This window comes from Taeniopygia guttata, chromosome 19 (assembly GCF_048771995.1).
Source record: "Taeniopygia guttata chromosome 19, bTaeGut7.mat, whole genome shotgun sequence".
In the NCBI taxonomy this organism is placed as follows: Eukaryota; Metazoa; Chordata; class Aves; order Passeriformes; family Estrildidae; genus Taeniopygia; species Taeniopygia guttata.
In genome coordinates this window covers 2808912-2827110 of record NC_133044.1, presented here as the reverse complement: position 1 = coordinate 2827110, position 18199 = coordinate 2808912, and the positions used below count along the sequence as shown (strand labels likewise).

General features: G+C 44.7%; 2 protein-coding genes and 1 non-coding gene across 7 annotated transcripts in view; 1 reads left to right on the top strand and 2 right to left on the bottom strand.

The window, feature by feature from the left end:
* Window positions 1-1588, bottom strand: part of TEX14 (testis expressed 14, intercellular bridge forming factor) — a 31413-nt gene extending 29825 nt beyond the window's left edge. Inside the window, exon 1 of one of the 2 annotated variants that reach the window (XR_005982171.2) lies at window positions 1178-1588. Coding sequence is in view for 1 of the 2 variants with exons in the window: in XM_072937334.1 (XP_072793435.1) it covers window positions 1178-1355 (178 nt within the window). In the remaining variant the exon portion in view is untranslated. The remainder of the gene's footprint in view (window positions 1-1177) is intronic. The other variant, XM_072937334.1, reaches the window with a different exon arrangement.
* On the bottom strand, window positions 221-434 carry LOC115497843 (small nucleolar RNA U3). The gene has a single exon (XR_003963420.4). It is a non-coding gene; the product is annotated as a small nucleolar RNA U3 (small nucleolar RNA).
* Window positions 1589-1822: 234 nt separating the features above from the next.
* Window positions 1823-18153, top strand: RAD51C (RAD51 paralog C). 4 transcript variants are annotated; one of them, XM_072937336.1, is made up of 10 exons: window positions 1823-2062; window positions 2735-2990; window positions 3236-3402; window positions 4400-4533; window positions 6905-7036; window positions 9145-9211; window positions 11832-11892; window positions 14337-14397; window positions 14826-14887; window positions 17842-18153. In XM_072937336.1, exons 1-9 carry the CDS (start codon window positions 1945-1947, stop codon window positions 14844-14846), a joined length of 1017 nt encoding a protein of 338 aa, XP_072793437.1. In that variant the 5' UTR covers window positions 1823-1944; the 3' UTR covers window positions 14847-14887; window positions 17842-18153. The 4 variants fall into 4 exon arrangements, with proteins under 4 accessions (XP_072793437.1, XP_072793436.1, XP_072793438.1 ...); XM_072937335.1 differs by lacking the exon at window positions 14826-14887 and adding an exon at window positions 14507-14555; XM_012568699.5 differs by lacking the exon at window positions 14826-14887 and having other exon boundaries at window positions 1824-2062.
* The last annotated feature ends 46 nt before the right edge of the window (window positions 18154-18199 follow it).

Genomic DNA, 18199 nt, shown 5'->3' with positions numbered 1-18199 from the left:
AAGAGATGGGTCGAGAATCCCGTTGGTCTGAATACCCTCACAAAGCCTAAATCCGTGTGGCTGCTGTGCCATCCCCGGGGATCACCCACTGCGGGCTGCCGCAGCGAGAGCCTGGCTGCGAGGTGTGTACGGGAGGAGGAAACGATCCGGGGTAAGGATCCATCCATCCCTCTCCGCTGCTGCTTTTCTTTCTTTAACCACAATAAAAAAAGGGCCACAAACCACTCAGCCCGTGCTCTCTCCCTCCCGAGCCCCGCCGCGGGGGCCGGGAACGGTCATCAATGGCGGGCGGCCCCTGCGCAGGCAGCACCGCCCGCCCGCTTCGCGCTCAGGAGAGAACACCTCGCTCCTCCTCGTGGCTTGTGACGCCGATCAGGGAAGATCACTCTCCTCTAGTGACCAACTACAGAAATGATCCCTGAAAGTATAGTCTTAACTGTTCCCCACCGCCCGCGCCCGCGCCCAACGCCGCCACCCGCGCCCAGCGCACGGCGAGCCCCGAACCCCTACCCGGAACCAGCGGGCGCGGCCCCGCCGAGCCGCCGCGGCCGCGGGAGCGCGCCCCGAGCCCCGGGGGAGCGCCCGCGCCCCGCGGAACGGCCGCGCGTGGCGCCGGTGGGGATGCGCCGCCCTGATTTGCATGTTCTGGCCCCGCCGGCCAATCAGAGCGCAGCGCCGGCCACGCCCAGCCCCGCCCTGGATGAGCGCAACCCACCGAGATCCGCGATTCTAAAACCGAAATAAAACCGCACCGAGTGTTTGGTTCCGTGTACAAAATTCTCTGTTCCTATGCGGCTACAAATCTGGTTGTCAAAATCCTTAACGTCTGAACAGTACCCTGAGCATTTGGCAATACGGAATAAAACCCCATTTAAAGAGAATATTCCTACAGCTGTCTTTCAGAACTTTAGTTTTACAATGCCTCAGTTATGTCCTCATGAGCCCTTTACTTATAAAAGATTAGTTTTCTTTTCAACTAACTTGTTTTAATACATTTTTTGACTTGAGAACTATTCCCACTTAATGGAAAAGGGCAGCTATAAATCATTTTGTTAATGTATTTCACTCAGAGAACTGGATTCTACAAGCAGTATGCTGACTATTTCTTACCTGAAATAAAAGAACAGAGGAGAAAGGAAATATTTTCTGTCAGTACTTGTCTAAACTTAGCTTTTACCTTTTTTCAGAAGCTTCTTCACTTTCACATAGTTCCCTTCCCTGACATAGTCATGCAGTTCAGCTTCCAGGGAGTCTCCTTTTACACTGCCAAGCTTGACTGGGCATGGAAATGGGAGAGGGATGGGATGAGCCATCTTCTTTCCTGAACACAAGTGGGAAAAGGTAGGAAACACCATCAAGCTGCAAAGCACCTCAACCTTAATAACTTATTTCTGAACTTCAGAATGTACTTAAAGTTACATCTGCCTCCTGCAGAACTATCCAGAGCTGGAAGGGGAATTCAACCTACTACCCTCCCTAACAGAATCCTCTCGGACCGGCCGCTGCGGGAGCACAGCGGGGACGGGAGAGGCGACAACCGGGAGACCATAGAACCTGCCAGGAGCAGCGGTCTCTCTGAGACACAGAGGGGGACACACCCAGCGGCATTCCCGGCGGGGCCTGCCCGCTCCAGCCCGTTCCCGGAGCCCGCGGACACTCGCGGACACTCGCGGCCCACACGGATCCGCTCACCCGCCGCCGAACGGCCCCGACACGCGGGAACGCCAGCGCGCATGCGCAGCGCCGCCACCGCCTGCCCGGTTCGCGCCGGGGCGGGGCCGGACCGTGAGGGGCGGGGCCGGACCGTGAGGGGCGGGGCCGGACCGTGAGGGGCAGCCCCGGTGGGCGGGCCCGGCAGCGATCGTGTCCGGAGCTATCCGGGGCCTCCCGGTGCCTCCCGGTACCGGTGCATCCCGGTGCGTCCCGGTGCATCCCGGTGCCTCCATGCAGCGGGAGGTGGGTACACTACCGCTGGCCCCCGCCCTCCGCGCCCGCCTCGCCGCCGCCGGCTTCCAGACGGCGCAGGAGCTGCTGGACACCGGGCCCTGCGGCCTGAGCAAAGGTACCGGCGGCTTTCGGCCCCGCGGGGCCTCCCCGGCATCTTCCGGGCCCTTCCCCCTTGTCCGGCCCGGCCCCTGGGGCACCCCAGTGAGGCTTCCGGGAAATGGGCACAGTGAATAATAAAAGAAAATAGGCGAATGGTGAAAGATCGGCTGACACTGATGGATGTCAATGGGATGCAGGAAAACGAAGGGATTCTGTTAGGCTCATCTCTCCTCTTTTTACTAGGTGATTGAAGCAAAATAAGCCTATTTGAAGTTAGAAAATTGCCTTTTTCAAGGCATGTATCTAGTGATTCCTTTCTGTGAGGGTGGTGAGGCCCTGGCACAGGGTGCCCAGAGAAGCTGTGAATACCCCTGGATCTGTGGAAGTGTCCAAGGCCAGGCTGGATGAAGCTTTGAGCAACCTGGGATGGTGGAATGTGTCTATGTGTCCATGGCAGGGGTGGAACTGGGTTGTCTTTACATCCCTTTCAAACCCAAACCAGTCTGGGATTTTGGTTATCAATAGTTTTATTATCTATGACAGTAACAATTTGAAAATCATGTTGTTAGTACAAGGGCTGTGTGCACGTTGTCCTGAGAAGGTGAGTATGGATAATTTTGTGTCATGCTGCGGAATCAGTCACTGCTTATTAAATAAAGATGGTGTTTTGTGCTTTTGGCTTCTCTAGAAATTGGGATCTCCAAGGAAGAGGCGCTGGAAGCGCTGCAGGTGGTGAGGCAGGAATGTCATGGGCACGCAAGGACGGCTGAGGGATCAAGTAGCACCAGAAAGTGCACAGCCCTGGAGCTTCTGGAAGAAGAACAAAGCCAGGGCTTCATCATCACCTTCTGTTCAGCACTGGACAACATCCTGGGAGGTGGAGTGCAGCTGACAAAAATCACCGAGATCTGCGGAGCACCCGGTGTTGGCAAAACACAGCTGTGGTATTTCATTGTCCCGTGGCTTGTGTGCAACCAAGAATCACTTTTTGTTTAACTCAGCTATGAAATTAGTCCATTTTCCTTCTTGTCGTGACTGCAATGTCTGATTCTTCTCCAGCATTATAAATACAATAATGGTTGTACTGCTCCCTGTCCTGTGTGTTCCTCAGCAGGAATATCACTCCAGGAGTGAGCAGGGACAGCTCTGGGATGCAAATATTGATCTGTATTTCTGTTTCCCATGGCAGCATGCAGCTGGCAGTGGATGTCCAGATCCCGGAGTGCTTCGGGGGCGTTGCTGGAGAAGCTGTGTTCATTGACACCGAGGGAAGTTTTATGGTGGACAGAGTGGTGGACATTGCAGCCGCCTGTGTGCAGCACTGCCACCTTATTGCTGAGGCTCAGCAAGAAGAGGGTACGTTGCCAAGTCATTTTTTTCTGGAGGAGGCAAGGATGGAGTGAAACAAGTGTCTCGTAGGCTGCAGTGTTGCTTTTGGAGTGTTTGCTGACAGCTTTTTATTTCCACCTCTGTGTATCAAACCCTGAACTACATCTGTGTCTGGAGCAAACTGAGCTGGGCTACTTCAAAAATAATTATTTTTCTACATGGTGATTTTGTGAATGTTTTGATCTTGGGGGTTTTTGGTGGCATGTGGGATTTTGATGTCTGACCTTACTCTTTTCCTCTTTTCCTTCCAATTTTTTTCAGCACCTTAATTATCATATTTGCAGCACCTTATTGATCATATTTGCACCTGTTGAGCAAAACTGAATGTTTTGTTTCAAAACACAGGAACAGTTAGGGAAAGAAAAGAGGAAAAGCAGAATTTTATGAGGTAGTATTGCTACTGAAGGCCCATAGAGTAAAACCGTAGCTGGAATTCAGCTCGTCCATAAAATCAATATAGCCAGGCTGCCTTTAATAAAAGTTTTATTCTCTAAGTCATCAGTCTCTTGAGGATAAGGACACAACTTTTGTGTTACTCATGGAGAATTTATGCACCAAACTTCTGTTTGAACTGAGGTAAAATGACACTGTATTAAATGAGTTACTGCCTGTATATTAAACAAGGGATGATTAATAGTCCCTGATGTCCTCTGGTGGCGTTCTGGCTTGAAAATGATTTACTGGAGAAGTTCTTGCTTCAGAAATAAATTTTTCATTGTTGGAGGCCTCCGTTGGAGGCTCCAGTGTGTCTGTGTGCAAATGCTGGGATAGCATCTGCTCACCACCTTCCTGACTTTCAAGCCAGATGGAAAATATGTTTCCCCATTCCTTACCTTGCCCGTTCTGTTTCTGGGGGCTTTGCTGTTGCTATGTGTGGAGGGCAGGGTTTGGTGGGATGATGAAAGTAACAATATGCTCGTACAGACTTCTGACTCATTTACTCATCTGTTTGTTTTGTTCTCAGATCATCAGAAAGCTTTGGAGACTTTCTCCTTGGAAAATATCCTCTCTCACATCTATTACTTCCGTTGTCGTGACTACACAGAGCTGCTGGCCCAGGTCTACCTCCTGCCAGAATTCCTGTCAGAGCATTCCAAGGTAAGGCTTGTTGCAGGCTTGTCAGGAGGTGTCACCCATCTTCACGCTGAAGAGTTTTTGTCTGCTGTAGTAACAGGAGTAAACACCTTGGTACCTCGTCAGCTTGGCAGTAAAATATTGGCTGATAGCAGAGTACAAATGTAAAGCCTTCTGCTTGTTTGCCTTTTCGTTCCCATCCCAATTACTCTCAAGAATAATTTGCTGTTGCCATCCTCCTGATTTCCACTCTGAGTTGAGGACACTGGGTCTGTGCTGCCACATGTTCCATTTCTGTGAGCACTGAGCTGTGAATCAGCACAGAACTGCTCCTCACAGCCAAGGGGTGTGTGGTGACCATGAGGGTACCATCAGAAAGCCTTGGTGCCACTTTTTTTGCCCTAAAATAGCACTGAGGACCAGAAATATCCTGCACCATCCAAGTGACTCTCCTTCTTTTCAGTGCATCTTCTGTTGCTACAAGCAACCAGAGCCTGCAGCTTGACTCTTGGGTGGACTGCAGCCAGAAAGTTTCTTAGTACCTAATGTCTTAGAAAAATGCTATTGTAAGGCAGATTTTCACCACCTCCCCTCCAGATTTCTGGGTTCTGCACTGCAGATCACTCTCTGTCAGGATCTGGGAAATATGACTGTGCCTTGTTCTATCAGAGCAAAAATCAGTGTTGAATTAGAATGTCTTTTGCATATATTCCAAAATTTTTCATTTATGGGAGCTGTCATGTTCTGGAAAACACAGATGGGAGCCTCACTTGTGCTCAGTGTAGTCTGGTATTTCCCTTTCCCTGCCAGGTACTAACGGTGCCCTGGTTGTGTTTGCTCTTCTGGAAAGTACATGGCTTCATTAGCACAGTTCCACTGGGCTGCAGCTCCCTGGAACCATCTGTGCTGATTATCTGGGCTTGGCCTGCAGCCTGAAGTGCTGAAGGTTGCAGGAGAACCACAAGACCTTCTGCTGATTCCTTGGACAGGCTAGAAGTGACTTGACAGATTGCTCATTGCAGTCCAGCTCTCATTAAAATTAGTCTGATCCCTCTGGAGCCCAGTCTGGGACCACAGGAAGCCTCCAGATTTCAGGGTTTTTAGGAGAGAGGAAAAGTTGTAGAAGTTTAGAGATAAGAAAGATGTAGAGTTAGAGGTCCAAATGTGCCATTTAGAAATATGAATTTGTTTGAGATCTTGTTAATAACATGAGAAAGACTGTTAGAAAATATTCTTGTAGTAAAAAACCTAATTCTTTAAGGTCTACTAGAGCCAAGCTGGCATGGACAAGGCAGGTGTTACCTCTCTTTACACTTTAAATACTTTAAGTTCTGCTGTCTGCTCTCTGGGAGAAATTTAACTAAATTGCATCCTGCCTGGACATATTTGTGATAGTCAAGTTATATAATTATGTATACATTCCTGTCTAGCATGAGTCATGTTTATGCTGTTAAACTCATTGTTCCTAAAGACATGATACCTGAGGAAAATGTAGATTTGTGGAAAATAATTTGTAGGAAGGAGGGAAAATGGGAATATGATTAATGTCTTCTTTTAATCCCAACTATTTAATCTTCTTTTGCAAATTAAGGGGTTTTTTTCAGTTGGAGGCCCAGGACTATTTCACAGTGATGTCTGTGCAGGCTTGTATATTCCAGTCGTAAAGAGGCTTCCCAGTAATGAATTAAATCAGTAATGCAGAAAATCAGGATTTTTGTGTTGTTTCCACTTTGTTATTTTGTGCAGTAATGCAGGAACTTATAGACACCAGGGATTTGAGTGGCATCTGAATATGCAGGCCCTGTTAGACCATCCATCTCCCTCCTGTATTTCAGACTTGGGTCATCAAAACAGCCACAACAAATGAAGTTAGAATAAATCAAAATCCCAGACTAATGTTTATACAGTGTCTTGAGGGTGATGAGCCAGCAGCTGCAGCGTGCTCTGACTTCAGCTAATGATTGCTACAAAAGAAATAATTCAGCAAAGCAAACATCTTGAGGCAAGATAGATCCTCAGCTCCAGTGCAGTGTGCCTGGAATGCCTTTAGGCATCTGTTAAACTCTGTGTTTCCAAGACAGATCACTGATAACAGCTGAGTTATCTCAGCAGTGACTCCAGGGAGCCTGAATTCTGATTCTGATTGGGATTTAATTTCTGAGGGAGAAGGTGAATTAATTGTTGTTTGTGGAGAGCTGGCTGAAGTACAGTTCTGTTGTTTAATGATTATTTTCTCCAGCTTCTCCTCTGCAAGGCTTAAGTCCAGCTTTGCCAGTCGTGTTCACCTAAGGATGAAATAAAACATTCCAGTGCACTTAAAAACAGGTCTTGCTGCTTTCTGTCATTTTTTTATAGGATAGTAATGGCAGTTTTTTATCTTTCCTCCTGCCTTTAGGTCCGGCTGGTGGTGATTGATGGAATTGCCTTTCCCTTCCGCCACGACTTTGAGGACCTGTCCCTGCGCACGAGGCTGCTGAACGGGCTGGCACAGCAGCTCATCATCATAGCCAACGACCACAGAGCAGCTGTAAGTCCAGGACAGGCTTCCATCCCCAAAGATGCTACATTTTTTTACAAAGAATTAAGGAAATGTGTCTCTAAATAGCAAAATAAAGCTGCAGTAATACTCTCTGCATTCACTCTTGCTAGTTTAATTGGTGAATATAGAGGGATCACAAAGGCAAAACACCTAAAAGGTGGGATAATCCTAGACTTGCAAAAATAAGTAAGATTTGCATCAATAGTCTCCTGTGGATCTTAATTAAGTGGTAGCATTGCATTTCTAATGCTCTTTGCCATCATCTCCAATGATTTGGCTGGACAAGGAATGCTCCTCTGCTGACTTTACCTACAAAACTACCTGGGAGCATTCAGCAGTTCCAACAAACTTTCCACTCACTGTTTAAAAATAAATATTAGCATTCCTAGGGAGGAAAACCACTATCTGCTGGATTGGCCTTCTCTTCTGGCATCCATGGAAACCCAGAGCCTCCTTCCTGGGCATTGTTTCTACGTCACTGACTGGAGGCAGCAGACCCGCAGCCAGCAGATGGCACTGGGAAGCTGCAGCTGTTCCAGAAGTTGTTTTTGGAAGTCTCTGACAGCTCAGAGAAGCGTTGTTCAAGAATTGGAGCTTCCCCAGCCCTCAAAATGGTGTTCGTGTCTCTAACAGTGTCCAGGTGACTTGTGACCTTGTCGCCCACAACTCTCTGACGCAGTTGGCTTTTGTTCCGAGCTGCTAAAAATAAAACTCCTCTTGTGCTTCCTCTGGCAGCTGTGAGAAGGGAAGAGCCCAGCATTCCCAAAGTGTCCTGATTTGAGCTGTGGAGCTCCTTCCTGCTGCTCTGGGCACCAGGGAGATGATGTTCCAAGATCTGCACAACCTCAGGTTTCATGAGTGCTTTCCCCCACAGTTTGACATCTGGTGACCTTGAACAGCAGCTGCTGTCATTGGACAATGTTCTTCTTTGGTCGAGGATAAAATGTAGAAATCATTTCTTCTGAACCAGGCAGCAGTTTAGTACAAAGTTGTTAAATAAACTCTTGCTAAAGGAATCAGAGCTTGAGGAATGGTTTTGCTTGGATTGGCCCTCTTGTTAGTGGTGTCTGAGTTAGTTCCATGAGCTGTGAGCAGGCTAAATCCAGCCTGCATGCCAGGGATTGCTGGTCAGGCTGCTCTGGATGCTCTAATATGGTAGGAAGACAGATCCTAAAGCTGGACTCGGAGTGAGGATGCCCAGCCCTTCCCCAGCAGGGAGATGAGGAGCCTATTTGGGGCTGTTAGCATGCACTTGTGATGAGTTACTTCTCTAAAATGTGCAATATCTGTGCCGGGCTCTCAGCTGTGTCATTGTTTCAGGGTGTGCTCAGTGGAACTCTTTGCTCTCACATACTTTTCTGAAGTACTCCAACAAGAATCCTCTGAGCATGTCAAACAATGGAACTCTCTAGGGTCTTAGATGGGTACAATTTTTCATTTTTAATGAACTTTGTCATTAATATTCCTGGCTCTTTTCTGTCTCACCCACCCCCACTTCTGCCAGGGATCTAACCTAGACTGTCTGTGAGCCTCCCACAAGTGACTGGGGCTGTGAAAACACTCCCCCTCTCTGTCTGTTCACTTCCATTCTGCTTTGTGTTGTACCCACATGTGCATTTTTAGACAACTAGGCACAGAAATTCAGTTAATCACCAGGCTAATGCACATTGTGAACAGCACCACCAAGTTCATTTACCCCAGGGACTGAGAGCTGGCTCCTTATGGAGGGCCAGTGCAAGTCAGCTGCAGCTAAACATAGATCCAGACAACATTTAGGACAAATGTTGTGGGATAAATAAGTTGTGTGGAGCTTTTCTCCCTTGGGGAGGGAGAGATTGAGATTTCTTTAAAGTCTTGAATTAAAGAAATCTCTCATTCAAACCAAAAATACATTTTGCAGGTACTCTTAATTTGTTTTGAAAAGATGAGGCCCCCTTACCTTAATGAAGTTTCTCTTCATTACTGTTGCCAAGAGTTTTCCCTTAGTAACTGCTTCACCAGTAAAAGCTTTTTTGAAAATTCCCTCTCTTACCTCCTACCAGTAAGCTGATTTCCAAGAGATTATCTTATTTTTTTGCTTCTGTTTCCTCTTTCAGGTAGTTCTGACAAACCAAATGACAACAAGGATTGGACAAAGCCAATCCACGTTGGTACCTGCTTTAGGTAAGTGTTGAGCTTTGAGTTGAAAATTGATATATGAGTTCCTTTCCTTTGGCTTTATGTACAAAGAGAAATCATCCAAAAATGTGCCTGGGAGCTGTAAACCTCTAGCAGGGATGTGGTGAGGAGAAGGTTAAATCACTCAAAAAAGAACCTAGCTTAATGGTTGCATACCCCAAACTAAGCTGCAATTTCCTAAATTCCCTGAGAACCCTTTACTGCCTCTCCCAAACAGTTGAAATTGTTTATTTTCCCATTACCCTTGAACATGTCCCATTAATTATTTGCAAAGGCATTTCATAATTGCTGTATCACTGGAATTCTCTGCAGTTATGATGTAGAGGGAAGTTCTGTGGGGGATCCTCAGGCACAGCCTGCCCTGAGCCAGGTTAAAGATTTTTTTTTGCAGGCTGCTCCATTTTGCCCTGTAATGAGCAGATACCTCATCCATGCCTTTCTGCTGCAGTCACAGGGGAAAATAAAATAGTTCTGAAGTGGAGATTTCTACAAATTAAGGAAAAGTTCAGCATTTAAATCTTATTTCAGGCTGTAGCATTGGATTATTTTATGATTCACTTAAAGGGCACAAATTCTTCAGTTTCTGCGAGCTAAGTAATGATTCTTTTGCTCTGAAGAGGAGAGAGAAGGGGACAGTACAAAGGCAAAGATGTTCCCAGAGTCTGTACAAGCACCAAACCATTTGGCAGAGCTAGAGGGTAAAATGAACAAACACAGCCCACCTCCTGCAGGAATGGGGAGAACATGGAATTTGGAGCTGTGCAGGCAGACCCAGCTCCCAGGATCTGACCCTTTTTGTCAGTTTTGCCTCTTGCTCTCTGATGGATTATTTTTGGCAGCCTTTCTGGCTACAAACTCAATTAAAGCTAATAGAGTCTGTCTTTTTTCACTGGCCAGCATTGTTTGGGAGCTCTTGTGTTTATTGAGTCATGGGGACAGTAAAGAATGTGAAGACATTCAGGGGAGTTTATAAGTCCCAGATATCCTGCCTTGCCTTGTGCATATTTTCTTTCACAAACAATTAATTTGACATGACCTCCTGTGGAGCTGACTGTGACTCTCTCCAGCGTGTGTGACCACAGTATTGTTAAACTGAGCAGTGTGAACTCTTCCAAAAATGCAACTTGGTACCAGTTGGGAAAATATTTAACCAAGTGGTTTTGATGCCCTACTCTGAAGAGATGGTTTTTCAAAAGCCTCATCATAAAGGCTAAATAACCTCCCACTGCTCCATGGTTTGGTGTAGCCAAAGGAACAGCAAACCCCCAAGTAAAATCACTAAATTGGGTTTTTCCCCCCATTGATTGGTAAGCCTGAGAAACAGCTTTTTCGTGAAAGCATTAATCTCTAAACTCTTATTCAGCTCCTGAGCAGAAGGGAAGATCTTAATTATGAGGAAAAAAAAAAAAAAAAGAAAAAAGCACAGATGCTGCAAGGTATTAAGTCAGGAGCTTTATGAAGGGGACAGCTTTCTTTCCCACTAGTGATAGCTAAGCTGGGTGTTCCTAGACATTTCTACTAAATATATTTAGAAAGGAGGTCAAATATTAATCTACAGGCAGTTCAACTCAGAAATATCTCATTTTACAGTTGCATTTTTCACTCCTATTCAATGCAGTTGGAAATCTGCTGGTGTGGAATTTGTAGCCGTTGTAAAATGTGTTTTGATCTCTGCCTCAGAGCCGTTTCTGAGAGCCAAAATCTTTAATCTCAACTGAGATGTAGTGGAGCAAGATCTGGCGAGATGCCTAAAGGGTCTAGGTCTTCATTACAGCAGGATCATTTTTTCTCCTTCTCTGTGCTCTAATAAATACCAGAGCACAGGGGGCATGAGGGTCTGGGGATGTGAGGGAGGCCAGGGAGGGGTGGGCAGCAAGGAGCAGGTGCACAGGGGACACTTGACTGGTTTAAACTGCAATCCATCTTTGGAGTGCTGACAGGGATAAACAGAGGAAAAAGCACCCAATAAAGATGTCTGTACATTGACTTGTGGTCAGGTGCGAGCTGAAACATTGGGATTGAGCCCCTGGAGTAAGATAAAACTCTAAACTTCCTTCTCTCTTTCCACCACACCTCCCTGCTTCTTGCAGGTTGTGTTATTTTGCATTTTGCTGTCAGAAGCAGAAGACTGCTTCAGGGGCCCTTAATGCTTTAATAATGGTTGACTTTCTCCCAAAGCTGGCATCCCAAAGGGACTGATGTTTGTTCATAATTATGCCTGAGAGACAGAATATCGCAGTTCTGAAGTAGGATTTAGACCTCCTCACCAGACTTCTTCAGTAGTAATTAGACAAATCTCTTCTTCAAGCTGCCTCTGTTTTCAAGACCTTTCTAGTACCTGTGCTTTATTGGGCATCCAGGAAATTTTTCTACAAATATGGAAGTATTGCATCAAGATTTCTGTAAAACACACAGACTACAGAGGTTATTCCTTTTTAGGTCTATTTGTTGTGAAATCCTTGCAAGTAGGAAAAAGATGTGGTGCATCACTGCAAGAAAGACATATTTTGTTTTAATCACAGGGGTTTTTTGAAGATTAATTTCATTTCAGCTTGCTGATGGTGGTAGTGTAAGAGATAATGATCTGTCATTTTGTGTTCTTCAGGAGAAAGCTGGGGACACGCTGCCACCATCCGTTTAATCTTCCACTGGGACAACAGTCAGAGGTGAGGGAAAATGTGAGGAAAATCCACACAAATACAAATATGGCACTGGGGAATCTTTCAAATGGGCCATGGGGGCCAAGCAGGGGTTTGAATTTGGCTCTTGGCCTTGCTGTGCCACATCCCAGGCTCCCAAGGCTCGGGAATTTTCTCATTTAGGCTGGGACAGTGTGGGCTGAACTGTCAGGCTCCTCCTCCCCACCGTGGTGGGTTCTTCCTGACAAGATGCCATGGTTTATAAAAGTGTAACATCCTCATGGCAGTTGTTGAGACACAAGGATTTAGGATCTGCTGCCTGAGTAGAAAATTTATTTTGCTATCTGCATTTTGCAATATAGGGTTGGGTTGTTTATTTTTTGATAAAACTCTTCTCATTTTAATGTGAATTTTTGCCATAGTGCAAGTATTAAGCTGGTGGGTTACAAGGTGATTTGTATGCCTCACTCTGAAGAGGTGCAATTTCAACAGTATCATTATAAAGAACCTCCCACTCCTCCATGGTTGGTTGTAGCCACTATATTTTCTTTGAGAAGAGTTTTTTTACTCAGTGTTTCCAGAGATGCCAAAGGCAGCTTTAAAGACACCTAGCCTGTAACCCCCAGGACAGGCTGCTGACCCTGAGCTTCAGGGGCTGAATCTTCCAAAAAACAGTGTGAAATTCTGTTTGTTGCACTGAGACCTCCTCTGTTGCCTGGTTCTTTGTTTCCCCTCTTTATATTGCAAGGTCATTTCTCTTTCCTGGTTAGTTAAATTTGTCCTAATTGTAATATCACCATGCAGCAGCTTGAGATTAAGGAGCTGTGCTGCAATTCCCTAATCTTGTGGAAACAGTGAGCAAAAATGGTGCTAGAATGTTGTTGTGCAGTGTTTTGCTTGTTGAATTTGAAAGAAAAATGCAGTGACACTTTCTTGGGGAGTTTTGTTTTTAAATTCTAAGTTTGAAGGCAATGCAGGATGATTACAGCAGGCTGTTTAATTTGGAATTAAATTAACATCACTGATTAGTTAACAGTCTTTTTAGGACAAGTTGCATCAACATAATGATTACAGAGTGAACAAAAGTTAATTTTATATATGAAAAGAACTTTTTTCTTCTGCAACAGAGCTAGGAAGGCTGCAGATAGAAGTCCCAGAACGCAAGCCAAGGAGAGACAAACCTGGCTTATTTACTGATGTAAATCTGCAGCTAACATGGAGTGGGGCCTGCAGAAACAGCAATTCTGGATACAACTGTACAAGCAGAACTAGCTCAATGCTGCCTAATTTTTGCACAGGCTACCTACAGCTGATCCATTGTGGATTTTATTGTTTTTAGATCAGGGTATTAAGGCACAGTGATCGTTTGAGGATCCATTTGCCTTTTTAAAAAATGTGCTTTGGCCAAGTCTGATACCTGTTTCCTTTCTCTCCACTCCTGAAAATGTCAGAGCTTAATTCTAAGGGTTCTCTTTGCTGGGAGAAAAGATCCTGTTGAGTCAGAGGCTCCAGCTGAGCTCTTGTGAAAGCCTGGCTTCTGCAGCTCCAGATTTGGGCAATTTTGTCAAGTATAACCCAGCATTTGAGTGTTCTGAGGAATTCCCTGTGTAGCTAACATGAAGTGGCAGCGTTCCTCAGGCTGTAATTACGTGCTTTCTAATAGAATGGCACCTCAGGGAGGAAAAAACCCCCCAAAAATAATTAACAGGATTTTTGGCAGGGTGTCTTGCTGCAGAGAGGAGAACACTTTCTAGATTGGCTTATGTAAGTGTGAGTTTTGGGGAGGTGGGCATGGTGCAGCACTGACAAGGGTTGAAAACCCCTTTCCTTTTGAGCTGCTGTGCAATTTTCTCTCTATATTATGCAAGCATTTACTGTAGAACACAAATCAAGGTGTGTTGCTTAGAGTCTAAATGCAGCAAATCAGGGAAGTGTCAGAGGAGAAATAAAAGGGAAACTATTTTCTCAAGGTTGTGCTGTGTGTCAGTGGCAAGGGCAGGCTTAGAAATAGAACATCTCCAGCCTCTGGGTTATATTGACAGGCTTGGGAAATCTCTGGAAAAAGCCTCCATAGAAGTACTGGAATTCTTGAAGGTCTCTCACATCATTGAGAGGTCAAAGAACAAGTGATTAATGGAGTAGGGAAGAGGTGTGCTCAAAACCTTTTTTGTTTGCATTTTAAGAAAGTGACATTTGGAATTAATTCATGATGGATATTGTTCCAAAAATGTCATCAAATACTGTGATAAAACAAGGCTAATTAATCATTCACTCTTTTTAGTAGGTCTAGATTGTGTTTGAGCTGACGGGTCATGTAAGGATGGGAATCCACATTTTGAATGACCTATATGAAAATACATCCCTGAGAATTCCACTGGTACTGTAGGAAAACTTGGTTCTGGTCACTGGGCTATTTGGAATTTTTATTACTGTATTAATTCATCATAATTCCCTGGGGTTTGTTTTACCAGGTTGGCCACGTTGTACAAATCACCGAGTCAGAAGGAGTCCACCATAGCCTATCACATCACAGTGAGTGTTCCTGTGGGCATGGACGTTCCCAGGGGGGAGCACGCTGTCAGCTGGAAAGGAATTTCAGACACATCTCAGAATGGTCTGATTTCTTAGTGTTGCTTTTCAGCTGCCTTCTGAAGGGAAGCAGTAATACTGGGATAACTCCAGATTTAGGGGTAATTTGCTCTTTTTCTCTTTAGAAAAGTGACCTAGCATTTTGTCTACTCAAAGTTAAAATACTTTTGATTTCCAGATCAAACTTTTCAGGCAGCCTGTCCCCATCTGTTCTGCTGCTGGTGCTGCTTATTTTATCTGCCCCTGAAGTTAACTTTTACCCTAAGTGCCGTAACCAAGAACAATCTGAGCTGCATTTTGGGAAACCTGGGCCATTGTCTCCCTGGTCAGGTAGGGTGTGGTTTCTCAGGTGGCTTTTTTCCTCTTTTTAGGATGGGGATGACCAGAATTAAACCTGATATTCCAGAGGCCTTTCCAGACTTTTGTTCCATAGGTATTTCCCCATCTCTGCTTTATGTGTGGTATAACCCAGGCTGTGTTTATCCTACACTGACCCTACAGCCAATATACACAGATTTTTCTCTTCTGTCCGTATCATAGAAGGAGCTTCCAGCTTATGGCTGGAGTCCTTATTCATCCCTAGTTAAATCCTGTGATTATTTCCTATTGTGGAGTGCTTAGATACATATTAATGAGAAGAGATGCTGTCTAAGCTGTATTTAGGTTTAAAAAGACAGCACCACTCAGTTCTTACATCCTCAAATGTTACATCCATAGGTACAATTCCATAACTATTTGCTACGTGTCCTCATGGAAACACGTTGCCATAGCATTTTCTGCAGGTTTTAATGCTGTCATCAAATGAGATTCTCAAACTTTCAAACAGAAATCAGGTTTTTCCCCCCCTACTCCTGAATGTATTTACCTGGACAGAAGAAATCCTGCAAATATATACTTTTATAAAGACTGGAAGGGGAAGTGGGACTGCATCCCAAGGTTGTTGGAATCATGTGATGTGAGTCCTTTTTTCTCCAGCTGACAAACAGATGAATTTTATCTCTGTTTAATTGCCTTTTTCTTTCAGTTTTATAGGCATCATAAAACAGCTATGCCCTCTTCTGTATGAATGTACACTATCTTGAAATAGAGTTAAGAGTGAATTCTAATCAAAGATTAGTGAAAATTTAAGATTATCGCTGTGTTTTTTTCCCTTAATCCTGATGAATTGCTTCAGCAGATGATTTCTTTTAGTAAGAAATTGTATTATCTCAATTTATTTCATGAAATTCAGGTCTGATAACAATCTGTTGTTATCATTTCTCATTCAATAGTTAAACTGAAAGTTAACACATGTCCAGTGTTTCCATAACCAGCAAAGAACAACAACAAAGAAAGTTATTTTAAAAAGTAATCATTCCTTAGGACTCGGAAATGGGCAAATGAGGTGCATGGGTTCCACTGGCAAAGTGGCTGCTCCGTACCCGTGAGCTGATGAAATGTGTAAATTCATGAGTGAGCTCAGGGTTTTTTTTATCCCTGTCCTTTCCAGCACACTGGAGTCAGTCACCACTCTGAGGGGGCTGTGGAACTCCTCTCCCATGAAATCCTTTCTTCCACAGGCTGATAAGGATTCATTCTTAAATGCAGAGTATAGAAATGGCAATTGATTTATGCACAAGGGAGTAAGTAGCTCGGCTGATTCACCTGAATTTCCCAGGAATGTGACCTGATTATTTCATAGTGAAAGACAGAGACGCAGGATCTAAATTCTGGGTAGGAGTTGTGTTTCCCTGATCTGTGGAGGGTCTGCCAGGCCAGCAGTGGGAGCACTGCTCAGGTAATAAACACATCTACCCCTGCCAGGCTTGCTGCAGAGGGTGTGAAATCCAGAAGACATTAAGGAACAATTCAAAATGAAAGACTGAGCTTTGTCCTTGGTTCCAGCAGCCACATCCTCACCATGTGAAAGCCACTACCAAACCTCACAAATACACACAAAATCCTTGTATTTTCAAGGTGCCTGCCTATAGCCAAGTGCAAAACATCCATCCTGGGCAGCCTGCTTTATGTTCTGGCCCTTCTAACCCTTGGAATGCTTTCACTGGGAGTCAGCATTCTGGATTAAGTGGATACTTGGCTACAGATCCACCTTTGTGCCTCAGGGAAATGGCAGAGATTAGATGTAGTGAAACATTAAACTTGAAGATTCCCCATTATGCTCCTTAGAATAACACTTGAGTTGCTTATAAATAGCAGAGGGGCTGTGCAGATCCTGCCCTTGTAGCAGCTCTTGCTGTTTGTTCCTTTAAAAAGCCCAGGCTGGGTGAGGTGAGGCATTCAGAAATAGAAATACAGGAATGGGAGACTTAGACAAGACGTTTTGCTGGGATTTGGGATTGATCTCGGTGTGGGACACACTGGCATTTGGGAAGAGTCACCTCTAATGGTAATTCTGCCTCTGCTTTCCTCACACTGCACCATCTCAAAATGTCAGCGTTCCTGAAATGCTCTCGTCCCCACATTGACTCTCCCTGAGCATTTTGGATCAGCAGAGCAATTTTGTGTTCTGATTAATGCCTTTTCCTTGCTAAGTCTGCACTGAGAGTGTTCACTGAGCTGTCAGCAGTGCTCTCTGCACAGCATTTGGCTGGAGATGGGAAGTCAGAGAGTTGCAGGCTTCACACAACATCTCATCATCTCCATCTGCATCCATAATATGTTTAACTAACTGACTTTGAGATCTTTCATATTTTAAAATGGTTAAAAATTAAATTGTGAGCTACAGTAACAGAAAATATGAGTGGTGCTAGGCCAGATAGATCACTTCAAGCACTCTCCTGAGTAGCAGCATGTAGTTTTCACTTCTCCATTTAGGTTTTGGCAGTCAAAGGTTTTCATCCCATTGTGTCCCATAAATTACTATGCTGGAACAGTCTTTGCAGTCTAGAGACAGATTCAGCTCTGCTGTTCCCTTACAATGTCTCATTGATGTTTTCAGTTCATTAAGTAGGTACATGGAACAAAAATATCCTAGGTTGTAGAAATTCACAGTTTTGTTTCTGAAAATGACTGAGGCAATTAATCCAGTCATCTTCTTGCTTCTGTGGGAGCTGATGGATTTGTCTTTTGATTTATTTAAATAGGCAACATAAGTTAATATACAGAGAAGCAGTTTTTCATAGCCATAGGGGTGATAAACAGTAAAATGAAAGTGATAGCCTGGTTGGTGAAAATAAAATATCTTTAAAAAACAAAATGAGCAGACATGAGTTGGCACATGTGTTGTAAAGTTTGCAGTGCTGAGCTTAACCTGGTCTATAAACATTCTGTGGCTGCTCATCCCGAATGAATGGCAGCATGATCCTTCATTCTGATCTTCTGGGAACTGGTTACTCATGCTTTCTATAACTACAAGCCCTAGCACATGATTTTCCTTTCATCTTCCAGTCCCATGGCTTCCGAGATGTGCAGCCTCCAGCTGTCACTCCCAGCACAGAAGGGACTGAGCTGAACCCTCGGAAAAGGCCACGGACAGAGGAGGAGAAGCAACAGTGATTCCAAAGTGGGATGTTAAAGACCTGCAGGAGAGCAGTGGCCGAGTGAACGTGCAGCCAAAGGCAGTCTGAGAGACTCAACTTCAGTTCCTGCTCTGGACTTTATTTTGATATTAAGACTGCAGCGTGCAAATTTCTATGGCGTAAAAATCCTTTGTATATGGCATAATTGTACTTTTATAATAAAAATCTATGTTTTCTATAAGAGGCAGCTTCAGCTTTGGGGTTGGGGCTTTTTTGTTTGGGTTTAT

Bases quoted from the DNA above. Each gene is read 5' to 3' on its own strand.
- RAD51C (XM_012568699.5), top strand. From the start codon at position 1,945: ATGCAGCGGGAGGTGGGTACACTACCGCTGGCCCCCGCCCTCCGCGCC. The intron at 2,063-2,734 runs GTACCGGCGGCT...TGGCTTCTCTAG, and splicing joins GCCCTGCGGCCTGAGCAAAG to AAATTGGGATCTCCAAGGAA. The intron at 3,403-4,399 runs GTACGTTGCCAA...TTTTGTTCTCAG, and splicing joins TGAGGCTCAGCAAGAAGAGG to ATCATCAGAAAGCTTTGGAG.